An 18712-nucleotide genomic window follows, 5' to 3' on the forward strand; every position below is an offset into this window, starting at 1 on the left:
TATATACCACTACAAGAAAGGTATGACTTGGATTCCGGATTATAGGGAAATACTATTAGTCTTCTTGTATCAACCTCGTTGTTACACAACCTGTTCTATTGTTTATTGTGAAAGCATATTTACCTCTTTGTGTCATAAGTTAGTACATAGAGATGATACATGTGTAGATGTGTAGATGTATATGCATGTATTGCGTACAGTTATCAAAATGTATTATTTTATCGGAACGGTGTTCAATAGATTTGTCTGTTCACAATCCCATTTGAAATATAACTATGTTAAACTCACATAAATGCCAAGGCGTATCTCCTGTGGATGTTGAATCGAATAAATACGGGACATGTAGACAAGTCAATAAAAAGAATGGCATCAGACATAATTTTATGAAAATTTGGAATAGACCGCTACATGCCTCAAATAAACAAAAAGCTTTAGTGACGCCTTGAATGTTGTATTCTTGATCAAACAACTTCAAGAGTCCTACGACACCTTAAAATTGTGTAAAAGGAGCAGTACACCTCAACAAATGTTGCAGTAATTAATAGATGATAAATCACAATCAATTCACAATGGCATATTAATTTACTCTCAACTTTAGTGAGAAACTGTTTGCTCATAATCTACACTGACACCATAAATCTTAACATCTCCTTCATGTCTTCTATACAAATGGTACTCTATCACTTATTACTTTATTTACATGATTGTTTAATAGATCACACACAAACACACACTCTCTCTCTATATTTCTCTCTTTCTCTCTCTCTCTCTCTCTCTCTCTCTCTCTCTCTCTCTCTCTCTCTCTCTCTCTCTCTCTCTCTCTCTCTCTCTCTCTCTCTCTCTCTCTCTCTCTCTCTCTCTCACACACACACACACACACACACACATTGATATGACAATGTAAAACTTTGTATCGATTCTCTGTATCGGCGGCCCAAGCATCGGGGCGTATCGAAGAATCGTCATATGACCTTGAGATACCTGAATTTCCAAGAACTCATAGCTTCGCTGTTCATTTGTCAACGTACATGAACTGCTAAGATTAATTATTATCCGCTAAACAAGACTTGGGTCATTAATTACGTGAGTGCATAAAAAACAAACATTAACCTTTGTGACATGTGACGTCATGCCTACATTTGGATATTAGTTAGTCATTCTGCACAAATTATTCCCTAAACCTCCCTGAACCAAAAGGGGTGTCGCCTCCCACCCTATATCTCCCAAACCGTGTTGACACAGCCAGTCTCTATCCTGGTATTCATATGCTTTCAACACATGCACCCTCTATTCAGCTTAGATAAGAAATCCTGTGAAAAAGTAGGTCGAGCTGGTCGGCGCCCACTATCTATACTGAACCACAAAAGAAACGTCGCTTTTCAAAACTAAATGCAAAATGTTGTTCTTACAAAATGGTGTTTTTATTATGATTGTATCGTTTTATTGACATGTTTTTTAATCCAAATTGACAGTTATTACCAACATCAGTGTGTTTTCTGATGAAAAAGCATATCGACCAAACGCACCTAAAAAGGCAAACGTGGTTAAAGGTTCCGCATGACATTCATGAAAATGAAAATGCACGTGCATTTCACGACTTACGAGAGATCAGAGGAACCAAGTCTTGGGACGACTGCAATTTGGCCAGACTGCACGGAGGTAGTCAATCATTTTAATGTTCATGTTAGAGACCGTCAAGACCGACAGTTGTGCGCCACCATCTGCATGGTCGCTTCCCCAGAGCGACTGAAACAGCACGCCAGACCATTAGGACTCACAACAGACCCATCAGTGCCGATACAGTGCGTCGACGTTTGCGCGGAAGAAACCTCTGCTGTCACAGGCCATGTCGTAGTCCTGTCCTCATCGCTCATCACCGCCAAAACCAACTGCAGTGGGCAACTCGGCATCGAAATTGGCGTTATCGATAATGGAGAAGTGTGCTTTTTTCTCATGAAAGCCGACATTGCGTTTCGACAGTCGATGGCAGAGTGAAGGCGTGGGGAACTGTTTTCCAATGAGTGTATTCCAAATTGTGTATTCACGATTGTTTTGCTGAAAACGTCGCCATAAGTGAACAAAGCTGTGTCTGTGGTGTTGAATCGACAAGCAAGGCCACTCTGCGAGGTACTTGTATAAAACATACCGGGAATTTCCGTATTTAGGCCAACGCGAAATTTAGCCCATGGGCTAAAATACGGGATTTTTCTCCGTATTTAAGCCCATGGGCTTAAATTTGGATTTAATTCTTGGGTGTTTAGAGTGACGTCCTTTCCAAACGCATGGCGAACCTCGACGTTTTTAACTTTTATCACGTTTACAGAACATTTTGGACACCGTTTACAGGGCAGTTATTTGGTACAGAAATTGATCCTCTCAACCCCCATGGTGTGCATGCAGTTGCAGTTGCATTCAATTTTGAATTCATAGACCAGTTTCCAGATAAAAGAGTTTTAAGACAACCCGATTCTTTTTATTTTATCAAAATGTTGCGCATTTTCGAATTTAAGCCCTCGGCTTAAATATGGTTAAAATATTTCATCACTAGAACAGTGATTTTCCGTATTTAAGCCCGGGCCCTACATTTGTCATTTTTCACGAGACATCAAACTTGTTCCTTAAAGATGACTGGAGGTGTTTTCCCAAATGTTTGAACTTCTTAAGACTGCTTTGAGTGCAAAGAGTGCAAAGTGGCCTTTAAATCTGAACATGCTGACCATTTTTCTTGAATATGCCACGCTTCTTGCAAATTTCGTGCAAGTCGAGAAACAACTGCTTGGTTGCGTTTCTTCGACCATTTTAACACACTCTATCTCTAGTTCAAATAAAATAGTCATGCACAATATAGCCAATGAAACAATAACGCATCTATGAGTATAGGTCGGTTTGGATAAACTTTAGACGGACGGAAATTGTATATTTTATGTTTGTATATGATATCAGGTCATCGATACACCTGAATGTGAAGTTAAAGCCTGTTTTGCAAATCCTAGCAGAAAGTCCGATTCATGTGCTAAAAGAGACATCTACAAGGAGGGAAAACAGTTGTGCCCAAGGGGTGCCTATTCCGTGTCAGGGGCGTAGCTACCATTATGAAAAAGGCCGGGCTTACACATGATATTTGCTTAAGATCACCATGAAAGTTGGACAAGCCCTCAGTACTATGTAAATATAAAGCTTTGCAACCTATGGGGCTTACACGAAAATATTGGCTTGCTACGTGCGTGCATGTCTCAATACTTTATCCCCACATTTGACACTGCTGGTAGTCTAGCATTATTAAGGTTCAAATGATATTTGTTTTGTTTCTGTATAATTAACATTATTGAACGTTTCCAAGCAAACAGCCTAAACATAAAACGTAAAAATGATTCCCAAAGCCCCAAAGATTAGCACTTCCAATGAGAGCAAGAAAACAAATTAGCACCGTGCCCCCCACCCCTCACAAAAAATAAAATAAAAATAATAATAAATAAAATAAAATAAAATAGAATAAAATTATGATAAATAAAATAATAAATAAATAAATATATAATAACAATAATGATAACAATGAGGATGAACAAGTAAGCCATTAATGAATATAATAACATTAAAATTACAAAATTAACGAATTACTTTAACACTCACAGCTTGTGTTGAGAGTATGTAGACATTACTGAGGGTGGGTATACAGACTTGGCAAAAGAATGCAATAGTGCAAGAGAGACCCTTATCTCCTTCCGGCGAGTGGTTTCGCAAGTTCATGAATAATGTCGTAATATCCCTGTCAATCATGTTGATGTCGTCAATCAGTATTCAGGTGTGATAAAAAAACGTTCAGGTGAAATACGCTTCAGTGTTGGGGGCGTATCTCATAGTAATGAGATACCGTTGTGATAACTCTATCTCCAGCACAGCTTGAGGCATCGCTACAGTCACCTGGTCTTCAGACATATATATGACTCAGGGTGTTGTATATAAGACCAGCGATCAAAAACACTCACTTCATTGTCTCCTTTGTGTAGTACGCCACCTATATAACGCAGTACCGGCCAGTAGAACGTATTCCGTATCCTGTTCGTGGTCACCGCCAGTTCATAAAGTGTAACAAGTCTTATCCTCAAGACCTGAACGATGTCGACATTCCAGACATGCGCAGTGCTTCTAGATGGCGGGAAGGAAGTGTACCGACCTGGGGAGCCAGTGACGGGGGAATTGGTTTTGGACGTCACAGAAAATGTCACAGTGAAGGGGGTCCGAGTTTACCTGTATGGACAGACGCTGGTCAAGTGGGACGAGTATTCGTCCAGTACCGTTGGAGGAACTAAGGACTATGTCGCCAGGGAGAAATATTTTGGACGTGTCTTTACAGTATTTGGCAAGGGACGTAAGTTCAAGAAATTTTACAAGTGTAGAAAAAGAGAGTTTCGTGAAGTTTAATTTTTTTTAATGAGTGAGTAAGTAGGGTTTTACGCAGCTTTTAGCAATATTACAGCAGTATCACGGCGGGGGACACCAGAAATGGGCTCACACATTGTACCCATGTGGGGAATCGAACACGGGTCTTCGGCGTGACGAGAGAAGGCTTTCACCACAGGGCTACCCCGCCGCCCCCTTTTTAAAGAACCTGGCAAGAGACGTAATCGAATAGTTTGACTTCAAACACTTATTGTTGTATTATATTTGTGTCAACAACCGATAGCACTCACTGAGATTCAGTTTAGATATAACATGTTAACAATACCACGTAATTACTATTGGAAGATTGTTTACAAGAATGACTACCCCCCAACACTACACAGTTACTAAATTGTCTGTGAATCTGTAGAGCCAACACTAAACGTATTTCATGTGGACAGATCCGGACATTTTTCCTTGGAGGATATGTACTCAAATCACGACACAGAGAAATTGATAACTTATTTATTATAGCTACATGTGTCAATGTGACACTCAGTGTTTCGAGGGGCGGTAGGGTACCCAAGTGGTTAAGGCGTTCGCTTGTCACGCCGAAGATCTGGGTTCGATTCCCAACATGGGTACAGTGTGAGAAGCCCATTTCTGGTGTCCCAAGGCTTGCTTGAATAGTGCTAAAAACAGCGAAAAACTAAACTCACTCACTCTCTCAGTGTTTTGAGTCAAGTTTTTGACCTTACCTTAAAATGTACAACCTGTAATCGGATAACAGGTGATCTTTGAGCTGATATCAAGCTATTTCAGTGTAAAGATAATATCTTATAATAAGTAACTAGAACAACACGTATTGTATAGGACGCGATCTGTAGACATGGACTTTAAATCATGTGTCTGTAAAGGAAAGTTTAACGTTATTAATAGGTAGAGTAATATTACCGAAGAAACATTTTGATGAAGATGCCACTCTCTGTAGATGGAAAATGTACACGACTGCTTTTAGCAGAGACTTCTTCTGGACGTGGAAAGGGTTTTGTCGCTTCTATTCGAGATGATCTCTCTTCAGTTTATGAAAGTGATGAACATGGCAGATAAATGTGTGAAGGATAAATAACGACATGTAAGGCTGAAGCACATGGATCATTACGCCATGACAGTTAGGAGTTTCTGATACTTCAGCAACTACAACTGGGAGAATCTGATACTTGCACCATGATCATTAATCGTAGCTGGCACTTACGAAATGATAATTGAGAATCCCTTATATTAACTGACTGAATGACTGACTGAGTTTAGTTTTAAGCCGCACTCAGCAGTATTCCAGCTATATGGCGGCGGTCTGTTAATATTCGAGTGTGGACCAGACAATCCAGTGATCAACAGCATGGGAATCGATCTGCTCAATTGGTAACCGATGACACGTGTCAACCAAACCAGTGAGCCTGACCACCCGATCCTGTTAGTCGCCTCTTACGACAAGCATGGGTTACTGACGGCCAATTCTAACTCGGATATTCACGGGTACCTGATATTAACGCTATGGTTATCAAGATTATCTGATAATTACCCGATGGTTGTTAGAAGTATCTCATACTAACGATTCATCATTACGAGTGTCTGACAACTATGACATGATTAGGGGCGGTGGGGTAGCCGGATGGTCAAAGCGTTCGCTCGTCACGCCGGAGACCAAGGTTCGATTCCTCACATGAATACAATCATGTTTGAAGCCCATTCTGGAGTTCCACGCTGTGATATTGCTGGAATATTGCTAAGAGCGGCGTAAAACCATACTCTCTCACTATGACATCATTATTGAGGGCATTTGATACTTACGCCATGATCGTTTAGAGTATCTATTATACTACAAACAAAAAATATGGGAACACCCTAAAATTTAATAGTCATATATAAAAAGAAAGGTGGTGAGGTCATTTATACTCTAAGGTAAATGCAACTTTTAGTGTGCTTAACAGACACTTTAAACGACATGTTGGAACATGCAGTGAAGCAACTGATTCAATATTCGTTGAGTTTGATTCAAACGCCCACAAGCTGCATGGGAAGTCTGTCTTCCACATGCACTAGGCTGTTGTGTTTGGGCGTTTGAATCAAACATGGTGCTGGTGTGTTTCAGCATCTTTGTTTTTCGCTGTTTTTAACAATGTTTCATTTCACTCAAACTCAACGAATATTGAATCAGTTGCTTCACTGCATGTTCCAACATGTCGTTTAAAGTGCCTATTAAGCACACTAAAAGTTTACCTTAGAGTATAAATGACCTCACAACGTTTCACTTTACATATGACTATCAAATTTTAGGGTGTTCCCATATTTTTTGTTTGTAGTATATTTGGGACATATCCTTAGGAGTCTGAATCACATGCTTATGTGATGATCATGAAACGTATCTGATACTTACGACATAACCATAAGAGTATCAGATACTTACGACATAACTTCGCGTATCTTAACTTACGACATGACCATTAGGAATATTTGCTACTTTTGGTATATAATTGGGTGTATCTGATACTTACGACATAACCATAAGAGTATCAGATACTTATGACATAACTTCACGTATCTTAACTTACGACATGACCATTAGGAATATTTGCTACTTTTGGTATATAATTGGGTGTATCTGATACTGACGACATACCATAAGAGTATCAGATACTTACGACATAACTTCGCGTATCTTAACTTACGACATGACCATTAGGAATATTTGCTGCTTTTGGTATATAATGGGGTGTATCTGATACTGACGGCATGGCAATAGGAAGTTGTAGATACTTACAGAAAGTCACAACGTGTATCCGAAACTTACGACATGATCATTACGAGTCACTAATACTAACGGCAAGATCATAAAGACACGGGCATTCGTATATGATACATGCCACGTGATCCTTAGAGTAATTCGTACTTGCGACATATCATTAAGAATCTATAATAATTAAACGTACCCGATATGTTCAAAATGTTCAATGTTACACTAAGACGAAACATCAAGAGTATCTGGTACTTACGACACGATCATTGAGAGTCCCTGATACCTACCACATGACCACTAGAAGAATAGCATATACTTACGACATGATCATTAAGATTTTCTCTTGCTTCGTACATTAAAAGTCTGAATTGTACGATATAAACAATAGGAGTACCTGATGCTTATGTGATGACCGTGAAAAGAATTTGAATCTTAGAACGCGATCCTTTCGAGACTCGAATACTTTGACATGAATATTAAGGGCATGTGATACTTATGGTCATTAGGATTCTTTAATGCTTTTGACATAGTCATTGTAAGTACATTACATGGCAACATTACCTTTACGACTGGGTGGTACTCACATGAGTGGCCCCGCTCCAATACCGAATACTTAAGAATATTAAAATTGTAGCCCCTTTCACATATCGTCATCATATTAACCAGCTCATCAAAAATAATCCTCCTTAGCACAACTGCCGTAGAATCAGTTAACAGGAGTATGGGATAAACTCAACGTTCCCGACGTTTCCCATCTAGATAGTTAGCCAACTCCGTGAAAAACATTGCCTTCTTTGTTGTTTAACGCCGCACTCAGCAATATTCACGCTTTAAGGTAACGGTCTGTAAATAATCGAGTCTGGACCAGACAATCCAGTTATCGACAGTATGAGAATGTACGCATTTGGGATACGATGATATGTGTCAACCAACACAGAGTCTGACCATCCGATCCTGTTAGTCGTCTCTTACGACAAGCATTGGTTCCTGAAGACCAATTCTAACCCGGATCTTCACGGGGAAAACATTACTGACTGCCTCATCAGAACCGATAGTGATTTGTAATACTTACTGCTCTCGCTCTCTCTGTCTCCCAGAAAACGTTTCTGGACCAAACCACACCCTGACAACGGGGCAACACAACTACAGGTACAAGTTCACCCTCCCAAAGGAAGGGCTACCGTCATCCTTCGAGGGCGAGTTTGGTGCCACCAGATACTGGGTCAAGGTTGAGGTTGAAAGGCCTTTCCCCAATTTCGACAAGTGCTGGTACACCGGTATCACCGTCTTGGACGACATCAACGTCAACGACTATAAGGTATAGCAGTGCTCAACACGATAAAAGTGATACAATTCTGGTACTGCATCGATCACTCAGTAAATGATGTCTCAGAAATACTTGAGTTCATGAAACCTACAATTCCACTTAAGCTACTTCTGATTTCTGTCCAGTGAATGCCGGGTTCTGTACAGTTTTAGCAATGTACCAGCCGTATAACAACGGGGACAACAAGAAATGTACTACATAATTACCCATGTAAGGAATTCAGGCAAATGAACAGTTTAACGACAGCCTACCCATCACCCCTTCTGTCGAATAAGTATGATGGGTAGCAGCGCGGGTAAGGTCTCGATTCTCCATTTGAATGTTATGTGAATGGCAAGTCATTTTGTTATCATGTAAGTGCTACATTGGTAAGATGGCTAAAATAACACTCGCTTTCAATTGGTTCTTGTGATTGCTCTTAACTTCATCCCCAAACCATTCGGGATAGTCAACCTAAAACTGTGTGTTTCTTGTCACAGGCAACAATCGGACGAGCGGTGGTAAAACAAGTGTCCAAGGCTCTGGGATTCGGAAATGCTGGTTCCCTGAGCTTGAACGTCGAAATTGACAGGGGAGCTTACTGTGCAGGCGAAAAGGTCGCTCTGAAAGGTACATTTTATTTCACGTTCTATTTCTCCGATTAGTATCATGACCGATCCGTTTGATGAACATTGTGTTCCAAACCTGTTGAATATAATTAAACTTGTGTGACAGTTGTGGTGAAGAACGAGTCTACGAAGGACCTGGGGAAACTGAAGGCTCAGTTGGAGCAGAAAATCGTCTTCACAGCACACAACGAGACCAAAAATATACACAACATCATCAGGATCTTGGAATCATTTCCTATCAAGAAGGTTGGTCATTACCCAAAGCATATCTGTGGTTACCGTATCGCGCCCCCCAACTGGGCCCCGTTTCACAAAGCTATACGACTGTCGTACATCCTATACTGTAACATAGAGTTACGACAGTCGTAGCGCTACGATAGCGAAGCGGGGCCAAGATAATGTAGTAAGCTGTTTAGAAGGCACAATCGGACGGAATCATCTACCAGAGTGAATCGTCGGATGTGGACTTCTGATAAATGCTTATAAAGAAGCGGACTCTCTGCTTTGACGTCACAGCCACAGACGTCCGACCGCTAAAAATAAAAACATGCATATGTGTGGGCGGGGCTAAAGTGTTTTTAGTTTTGGTGCATATTTATAATTTTGACGATTGTTTTTCATAATTGGATTGTCCAGATATCATATATATTCGTGTTTGAATGGAATTATGTATAAGACGAGTATATTGATGACAACTTCTTCTTTATTGTATAACACGACGTTTCTGGGCTACTTCTTGCCCCTTCGTCAGGTGATATAAAGACATACTATGATGATGATTTAGAGCTTCTGGCTGTTGCCAATGTCGCTGACGGGGTAGGTGGGAGCTAGATGAATAATTATGAAGTTTATAATAAGGGATAAACCACCATACCCCCAAAAATATAAATGATGGGGCGTTAACCTATGTGGAATTTGGAATAAAAGCGTTAAGAAATATGAAAGGAAAGTAAATAAAAAGCCGATGTTATGAAGAGAAAAGAGGCGAAAAAAATTGTGATTGTTAATGAAAGAGAGATAGAGTTATAGCTGTACTATAAAGACATACTATATACAAAACATACTATATATACCAGAACTTACAGGAAGCCGAGAAGTACATGTATATACAATGAATCAGAGAGGACCGATGAAAAGCAGTATAAAATCAATGATAATAGGGATAAAGTAAAGCCAGTTGACACAAACAATGAGGATAAGGAGATGTGAATACAGCTAATGAAGTGATAATATGATTTACAGGAAGCCAGAGATGTACATTTATATACAAACAATCAATGACGACAGATCAATTAGAAGTTATACAAACAATGATGATAAGGAGATGTGTACACAACAGAGTGATATACAGCTAATTAAATGACAATAGAGGCGGCTTTTGTGATGTGATGGTATATATAGTATGTTTTGTATATAGTATCACTTTATATCACCTGAAGAAGGGGCAAGAAGTAGCCCAGAAACGTCGTGTTATACAAGAAAGAAGTTGACATCCATATACTCGTCTTATATATTCATCAACTTCTAAATGCTTCTCAAGAATCTGGAATTATGTAATAAAAATGCATAATATTGAACCTTTCTAAAAATCCTTCAAGTGGACTAAAAGAAGTGGACTAAAAGGAATGCACATTGCCTGATTGTGTAACTTCACAAGAAGTACTAACAATGAGCGGTGACGGATTGCCAGGTCATATAAGTCACCGCAATTCGCAGTGCACAGTTCATTGAGCACATCACACTAAGACCGTGGGTTCGGGTCCTTGTTTGCCCCGATAATGCTTTTTGATTTGTCAGCAAATTAAGTTATTAAGGATGTTGAAATGAATGAGCATTGCCTAAGTTTGTAACGTCAAAAGAAGGCCCAACGACGAGGAGCCCAGTCATATGAGGCTCCGCAGTTCGAAGTGCACGGTTGCATTGCTTGGACCCTCTACACCACGATCGTGGATTCGGATCCCTGTTCTCCTTCGATTATGTTTCTTGATTTGTCAGTAGCATACATATGGCTGTAGCTTTCACCAAAGTGCTGAACGCCTTATGACTTACCTGCCACATAGGGGTGGTGGGCTAGTCTAGTGGTTAATACATTTGCTCATTGCATTGAAGACCCGGGTTCGATTCCCCACATGGGTACATTGGTATCCTCCGCCATGACATTGCTGTAATATTGCTAAAACTCACTCACTTTCTACTATTGATCCTTGAAAATATCTGTTCTGTTCTCCAGGGAGAGGAGCGAGTGTGGAATAACCAGCTGCTGGATGTAGACTCAATTCCAGCGTCGACGAAGATGAGGTCCTGCCATGTCATCGAAGTCAGATACTTCATCAGGGTAGGTCACATTGAGCACTAGAAAAACAGAGTGGAGGGAAGCGTAGGGCAATATTGTTCTGAAATCCAACATCCCAGCTAACAATTTCACGTTGTCACAACGTTATTCTCTGGCCTCCCATTTACGATGTCACAACGTTGTGGCCTGGCGTTTTGATACGTCATTTTTACGTCGCCAGAAGGTTAAGGTATTTAATGCTGACGTATATTACGTGGTCTTAACGTTCTGTTTAACGTTAATAGTTGAATAGTTTTCCCAGTAGTGAACAGTAAACCAAATCAGAAATGTTGGGGGTGTTTGTTGTGCGTGTTGAAGCCCAAATGCGCCATATTGTTTTTATGATGTAACATAGGTGTGACCTTTGTGTGACCCATCCTCCTTTGGGAGTCCCCTTCCGGTGTGTGTGTGACCTTCAGGTTGTCCTCATTTCACAATGAGCTGCCCGTGGTACTTTCCCAGAGGTATTTTTCGACTTGTGTGCGGGCAATATAAGGCCCCCAAACAGTCCCCATGTCATTCAGTCGCCAGAGTCAACGCACGCATGCTCTTGACTCTACTGATCCTCTTAGCCGTTTACCTCGAAGATGGAAGCCGTTCACCGTGATATCCTGAGGAAGAATTACTCCGGCCTAGTGCAAGCTATACAGCGTGTACAAGAGGTGGTTGACAAACTGTTACAGTTTGAAGTCCTTACCATCTTCATGAAGGCAGAGATTATCGAGAAACCACAAACCTCCTTTGACCGGGTCAGAGCTTTATTAGATACCCTTCCCCGGCGGGGACCAGAAGCCTACTCCCTCTTCTGTAAAGCTTTGGAGGAATGTGGAGAGACACAGGCCATGACATTGATGGGATTAGAGACAGACAAGACACAGCTACAGGATCCTCGTTGTCATATAGACTTAGGCAATGACATATTTGTGACGGCCAAGATGTGGAATGATGTACTGAACATTCATGTAAGGAAGTACGATGTTTATCCTAGTGGGAGAAGTTATCCTACCAAACGTGGTATTGTCCTGAGTTTGAAACATTGGCTGGAACTTAGTGGAGTCCATTTCAAGCTTCAGGAGGCCATCGATCAAGGAAGGACCCATGATTATGCTCATGTGGGAGCCAATATGTATGCTACTTTGGATCCAAATGGTGGTGTGGATCTACGACAGTGGGAGAAAAATGAACAACTGGGAAGAGTGGTACCTATGGCTAAGGGTATCTTGTTGTCCAAACAACAATGGCAGAAACTGAGAGACTGTTGTGATGTGATGACAGATTTCGTGCCAGAACTGAAAGAGATGGTTCCTTGTATGGGACAAGAGGATCATCAAAACCAGATGGGGTACCTCATGTGTTCCTTCTGTAACCCTAGTGACTACAGTCACTGGGTGTAAAGCCATTCTTGGTTTAGACACTGTACTGTGCGGACGTGTTACCACTGCTCTGGGATATCATGGATGTGTGTGGACATTACCCACTCGACGAGACACTCAATTGCTGTGCAATCAGTACTGAATGGACTTCATTCCAGAAAAGACTCGATTCGTTTAAGGACTCGCCAGTGCAGATGAAACAGAGTCCTAGTCGCATGGCCCAGGCAGGATTCGCATACTTAATCAGAGGGGACACTTGCAAGTGTTTCCAATGTGATCTCGTTCTCAAGAACTGGGAAGTAGATGACGATCGCTGGGTCGAACATGAAAAATGTCTCCAGACTGTCCGTATTTGGCCCTGGTGGGAGTACCTCAGAAAGAGGTGGCCCGCTGGGGTAGTCATGTGGATTTGCAACAAAGAGTGTGATGTAAAATGTGTTAATATTAGAAATAAATCAATGTTAAGAGTACATCTGCATTGGTTGTCTATGTATAGTCTTTTGTCGATGTATAAATAGAGGTCATTGAGATCCCATCCACGATAAGAGCTTGTTTGCTAGAATTATTATGGCTAGGTACGTGTTGAAACATTACGAATTGTTAAGGTTCATGTTAATGTTTCAAGACATTGAGGAGATTCGACAAGACATCTTAGAAATGAACAGAGAACAGATTCTTGCCGTCAATGGTATTATCAATAGGTTATTAAAGGGAAGATTACCAGTGAAGTGACTTGATATGAAAGGCGTCGTTTCCTGAGGAAAAATGATAGAAATAACTACCTAGCTGTGTTACGAAGATTAGTTCACCCACTTTGGACGACAGACAGTATGTGGAAGAGTCTTTGTGCCAGTTACATGCCTATGGTCGCATTTGTTTTGAAACCACATTTTGTCAATGCACTTAGAGATGAGGCCATTCAAAATGCCTGGTTGTTTGATAGAGCATTGGCTTAGTACACCCGGCTTAGGTTTAGTTTGTCAATCCGGGGAAAGAGCATGTATGACCATCCTGGCAGCGATGTTGAAAGCTACACCAAGCCATGAAAGGTCAATTCAAACCGTGGATATCTATATATAACAGGCCACGAGGGCTATCTAGCTTCATTTAGCCGTGGACCAGTGACAGTGACACATCGCCTCAAGTCGCACCCGTTTTCATCATGAATAATCCAAAATACAAACTCTTCAGATCCCGATGCTGATAAATGGTTTTACATGCTCCGGGCTGAAGGGAAAGGAGATCCTTATCATTCTATAATGCGTGGAGGAAACAAATCCAAAACGTCGCCAGAAGGTTAAGGTATTTAATGCTGACGTATATTACGTGGTCTTAACGTTCTGTTTAACGTTAATAGTTGAATAGTTTTCCCAGTAGTGAACAGTAAACCAAATCAGAAATGTTGGGGAGGGGGGGTGTTTGTTGTGCGTGTTGAAGCCCAAATGCGCCATATTGTTTTTATGATGTAACATAGGTGTGACCTTTGTGTGACCCATCCTCCTTTGGGAGTCCCCTTCCGGTGTGTGTGTGACCTTCAGGTTGTCCTCATTTCACAATGAGCTGCCCGTGGTACTTTCCCAGAGGTATTTTTCGACTCGTGTGCGGGCAATATAAGGCCCCCAAACAGTCCCCATGTCATTCAGTCGCCAGAGTCAACGCACGCATGCTCTTGACTCTACTGATCCTCTTAGCCGTTTACCTCGAAGATGGAAGCCGTTCACCGTGATATCCTGAGGAAGAATTACTCCGGCCTAGTGCAAGCTATACAGCGTGTACAAGAGGTGGTTGACAAACTGTTACAGTTTGAAGTCCTTACCATCTTCATGAAGGCAGAGATTATCGAGAAACCACAAACCTCCTTTGACCGGGTCAGAGCTTTATTAGATACCCTTCCCCGGCGGGGACCAGAAGCCTACTCCCTCTTCTGTAAAGCTTTGGAGGAATGTGGAGAGACACAGGCCATGACATTGATGGGATTAGAGACAGACAAGACAGAGCTACAGGATCCTCGTTGTCATATAGACTTAGGCAATGACATATTTGTGACGGCCAAGATGTGGAATGATGTACTGAACATTCATGTAAGGAAGTACGATGTTTATCCTAGTGGGAGAAGTTATCCTACCAAACGTGGTATTGTCCTGAGTTTGAAACATTGGCTGGAACTTAGTGGAGTCCATTTCAAGCTTCAGGAGGCCATCGATCAAGGAAGGACCCATGATTATGCTCATGTGGGAGCCAATATGTATGCTACTGGATCCAAATGGTGGTGTGGATCTACGACTGTGGGAGAAAAATGAACAACTGGGAAGAGTGGTACCCTTATGGCTAAGGGTATCTTGTTGTCCAAACAACAATGGCAGAAACTGAGAGACTGTTGTGATGTGATGACAGATTTCGTGCCAGAACTGAAAGAGATGGTTCCCTTGTATGGGACAAGAGGATCATCAAAACCAGATGGGGTACCTCATGTGTTCCTTCTGTAACCCTAGTGACTACAGTCACTGGGTGTAAGCTTTTCATTCTTGGTTTAGACACTGTACTGTGCGGACGTGTTACCACTGCTCTGGGATATCATGGATGTGTGTGGACATTACCCACTCGACGAGACACTCAATTGCTGTGCAATCAGTACTGAATGGACTTCATTCCAGAAAAGACTCGATTCGTTTAAGGACTCGCCAGTGCAGATGAAACAGAGTCCTAGTCGCATGGCCCAGGCAGGATTCGCATACTTAATCAGAGGGGACACTTGCAAGTGTTTCCAATGTGATCTCGTTCTCAAGAACTGGGAAGTAGATGACGATCGCTGGGTCGAACATGAAAAATGTCTCCAGACTGTCCGTATTTGGCCCTGGTGGGAGTACCTCAGAAAGAGGTGGCCCGCTGGGGTAGTCATGTGGATTTGCAACAAAGAGTGTGATGTAAAATGTGTTAATATTAGAAATAAATCAATGTTAAGAGTACATCTGCATTGGTTGTCTATGTATAGTCTTTTGTCGATGTATAAATAGAGGTCATTGAGATCCCATCCACGATAAGAGCTTGTTTGCTAGAATTATTATGGCTAGGTACGTGTTGAAACATTACGAATTGTTAAGGTTCATGTTAATGTTTCAAGACATTGAGGAGATTCGACAAGACATCTTAGAAATGAACAGAGAACAGATTCTTGCCGTCAATGGTATTATCAATAGGTTATTAAAGGGAAGATTACCAGTGACTTGATATGAAAGGCGTCGTTTCCTGAGGAAAAATGATAGAAATAACTACCTAGCTGTGTTACGAAGATTAGTTCACCCACTTTGGACGACAGACAGTATGTGGAAGAGTCTTTGTGCCAGTTACATGCCTATGGTCGCATTTGTTTTGAAACCACATTTTGTCAATGCACTTAGAGATGAGGCCATTCAAAATGCCTGGTTGTTTGATAGAGCATTGGCTTAGTACCCGGCTTAGGTTTAGTTTGTCAATCCGGGGGAAAGAGCATGTATGACCATCCTGGCAGCGATGTTGAAAGCTACACCAAGCCATGAAAGAGTGAAAATTCAAACCGTGGATATCTATATATAACAGGCCACGAGGCTATCTAGCTTCATTTAGCCGTGGACCAGTGACAGTGACACATCGCCTCAAGTCGCACCCGTTTTCATCATGAATAATCCAAAATACAAACTCTTCGTACCCGATGCTGATAAATGGTTTTACATGCTCCGGGCTGAAGGGAAAGGAGATCCTTATCATTCTATAATGCGTGGAGGAAACAAATCCAAAACGTCGCCAGAAGGTTAAGGTATTTAATGCTGACGTATATTACGTGGTCTTAACGTTCTGTTTAACGTTAATAGTTGAATAGTTTTCCCAGTAGTGAACAGTAAACCAAATCAGAAATGTTGGGGGGGGGGTTTGTTGTGCGTGTTGAAGCCCAAATGCGCCATATTGTTTTTATGATGTAACATAGGTGTGACCTTTGTGTGACCCATCCTCCTTTGGGAGTCCCCTTCCGGTGTGTGTGTGACCTTCAGGTTGTCCTCATTTCACAATGAGCTGCCCGTGGTACTTTCCCAGAGGTATTTTTCGACTCGTGTGCGGGCAATATAAGGCCCCCAAACAGTCCCCATGTCATTCAGTCGCCAGAGACAACGCACGCATGCTCTTGACTCTACTGATCCTCTTAGCCGTTTACCTCGAAGATGGAAGCCGTTCACCGTGATATCCTGAGGAAGAATTACTCCGGCCTAGTGCAAGCTATACAGCGTGTACAAGAGGTGGTTGACAAACTGTTACAGTTTGAAGTCCTTACCATCTTCATGAAGGCAGAGATTATCGAGAAACCACAAACCTCCTTTGACCGGGTCAGAGCTTTATTAGATACCCTTCCCCGGCGGGGACCAGAAGCCTACTCCCTCTTCTGTAAAGCTTTGGAGGAATGTGGAGAGACACAGGCCATGACATTGATGGGATTAGAGACAGACAAGACAGAGCTACAGGATCCTCGTTGTCATATAGACTTAGGCAATGACATATTTGTGACGGCCAAGATGTGGAATGATGTACTGAACATTCATGTAAGGAAGTACGATGTTTATCCTAGTGGGAGAAGTTATCCTACCAAACGTGGTATTGTCCTGAGTTTGAAACATTGGCTGGAACTTAGTGGAGTCCATTTCAAGCTTCAGGAGGCCATCGATCAAGGAAGGACCCATGATTATGCTCATGTGGGAGCCAATATGTATGCTACTTTGGATCCAAATGGTGGTGTGGATCTACGACAGTGGGAGAAAAAATGAACAACTGGGAAGAGTGGTACCTATGGCTAAGGGTATCTTGTTGTCCAAAACAACAATGGCAGAAACTGAGAGACTGTTGTGATGTGATGACAGATTTCGTGCCAGAACTGAAAGAGATGGTTCCTTGTATGGGACAAAGAGGATCATCAAAACCAGATGGGGTACCTCATGTGTTCCTTCTGTAACCCTAGTGACTACAGTCACTAGGTGTAAAGCCATTCTTGGTTTAGACACTGTACTGTGCGGACGTGTTACCACTGCTCTGGGATATCATGGATGTGTGGACATTACCCACTCGACGAGACACTCAATTGCTGTGCAATCAGTACTGAATGGACTTCATTCCAGAAAAGACTCGATTCGTTTAAGGACTCGCCAGTGCAGATGAAACAGAGTCCTAGTCGCATGGCCCAGGCAGGATTCGCATACTTAATCAGAGGGACACTTGCAAGTGTTTCCAATGTGATCTCGTTCTCAAGAACTGGGGAAGTAGATGACGATCGCTGGGTCGAACATGAAAAATGTCTCCAGACTGTCCGTATTTGGCCCTGGTGGGGAGTACCTCAGAAAGAGGTGGCCCGCTGGGGTAGTCATGTGGATTTGCAACAAAGAGTGTGATGTAAAATGTGTTAATATTAGAAATAAATCAATGTTAAGAGTACATCTGCATTGGTTGTCTATGTATAGTCTTTTGTCGATGTATAAATAGAGGTCATTGAGATCCCATCCACGATAAGAGCTTGTTTGCTAGAATTATTATGGCTAGGTACGTGTTGAAACATTACGAATTGTTAAGGTTCATGTTAATGTTTCAAGACATTGAGGAGATTCGACAAGACATCTTAGAAATGAACAGAGAACAGATTCTTGCCGTCAATGGTATTATCAATAGGTTATTAAAGGGAAGATTACCAGTGACTTGATATGAAAGGCGTCGTTTCCTGAGGAAAAATGATAGAAATAACTACCTAGCTGTGTTACGAAGATTAGTTCACCCACTTTGGACGACAGACAGTATGTGGAAGAGCCTTTGTGCCAGTTACATGCCTATGGTCGCATTTGTTTTGAAACCACATTTTGTCAATGCACTTAGAGATGAGGCCAT

General features: G+C 41.6%; 1 protein-coding gene across 1 annotated transcript in view; it reads left to right on the forward strand.

Moving 5' to 3' along the window:
- Window positions 1–3915: 3915 nt before the first annotated feature.
- Window positions 3916–18712, forward strand: part of LOC124280225 (arrestin domain-containing protein 3-like) — a 33323-nt gene continuing 18526 nt past the window's right edge. The window contains exons 1-5 of the mRNA XM_046716139.1: window positions 3916–4369; window positions 8275–8495; window positions 8984–9113; window positions 9219–9358; window positions 11343–11447. Of these exons, the coding sequence (XP_046572095.1) occupies window positions 4117–4369; window positions 8275–8495; window positions 8984–9113; window positions 9219–9358; window positions 11343–11447 (849 nt within the window). The 5' untranslated portion in view covers window positions 3916–4116. The remainder of the gene's footprint in view (window positions 4370–8274; window positions 8496–8983; window positions 9114–9218; window positions 9359–11342; window positions 11448–18712) is intronic.

Source organism: Haliotis rubra, unplaced genomic scaffold (genome assembly GCF_003918875.1).
Source record: "Haliotis rubra isolate DU_JTF1 unplaced genomic scaffold, ASM391887v1 Scf1075, whole genome shotgun sequence".
In the NCBI taxonomy this organism is placed as follows: domain Eukaryota; kingdom Metazoa; phylum Mollusca; class Gastropoda; order Lepetellida; family Haliotidae; genus Haliotis; species Haliotis rubra.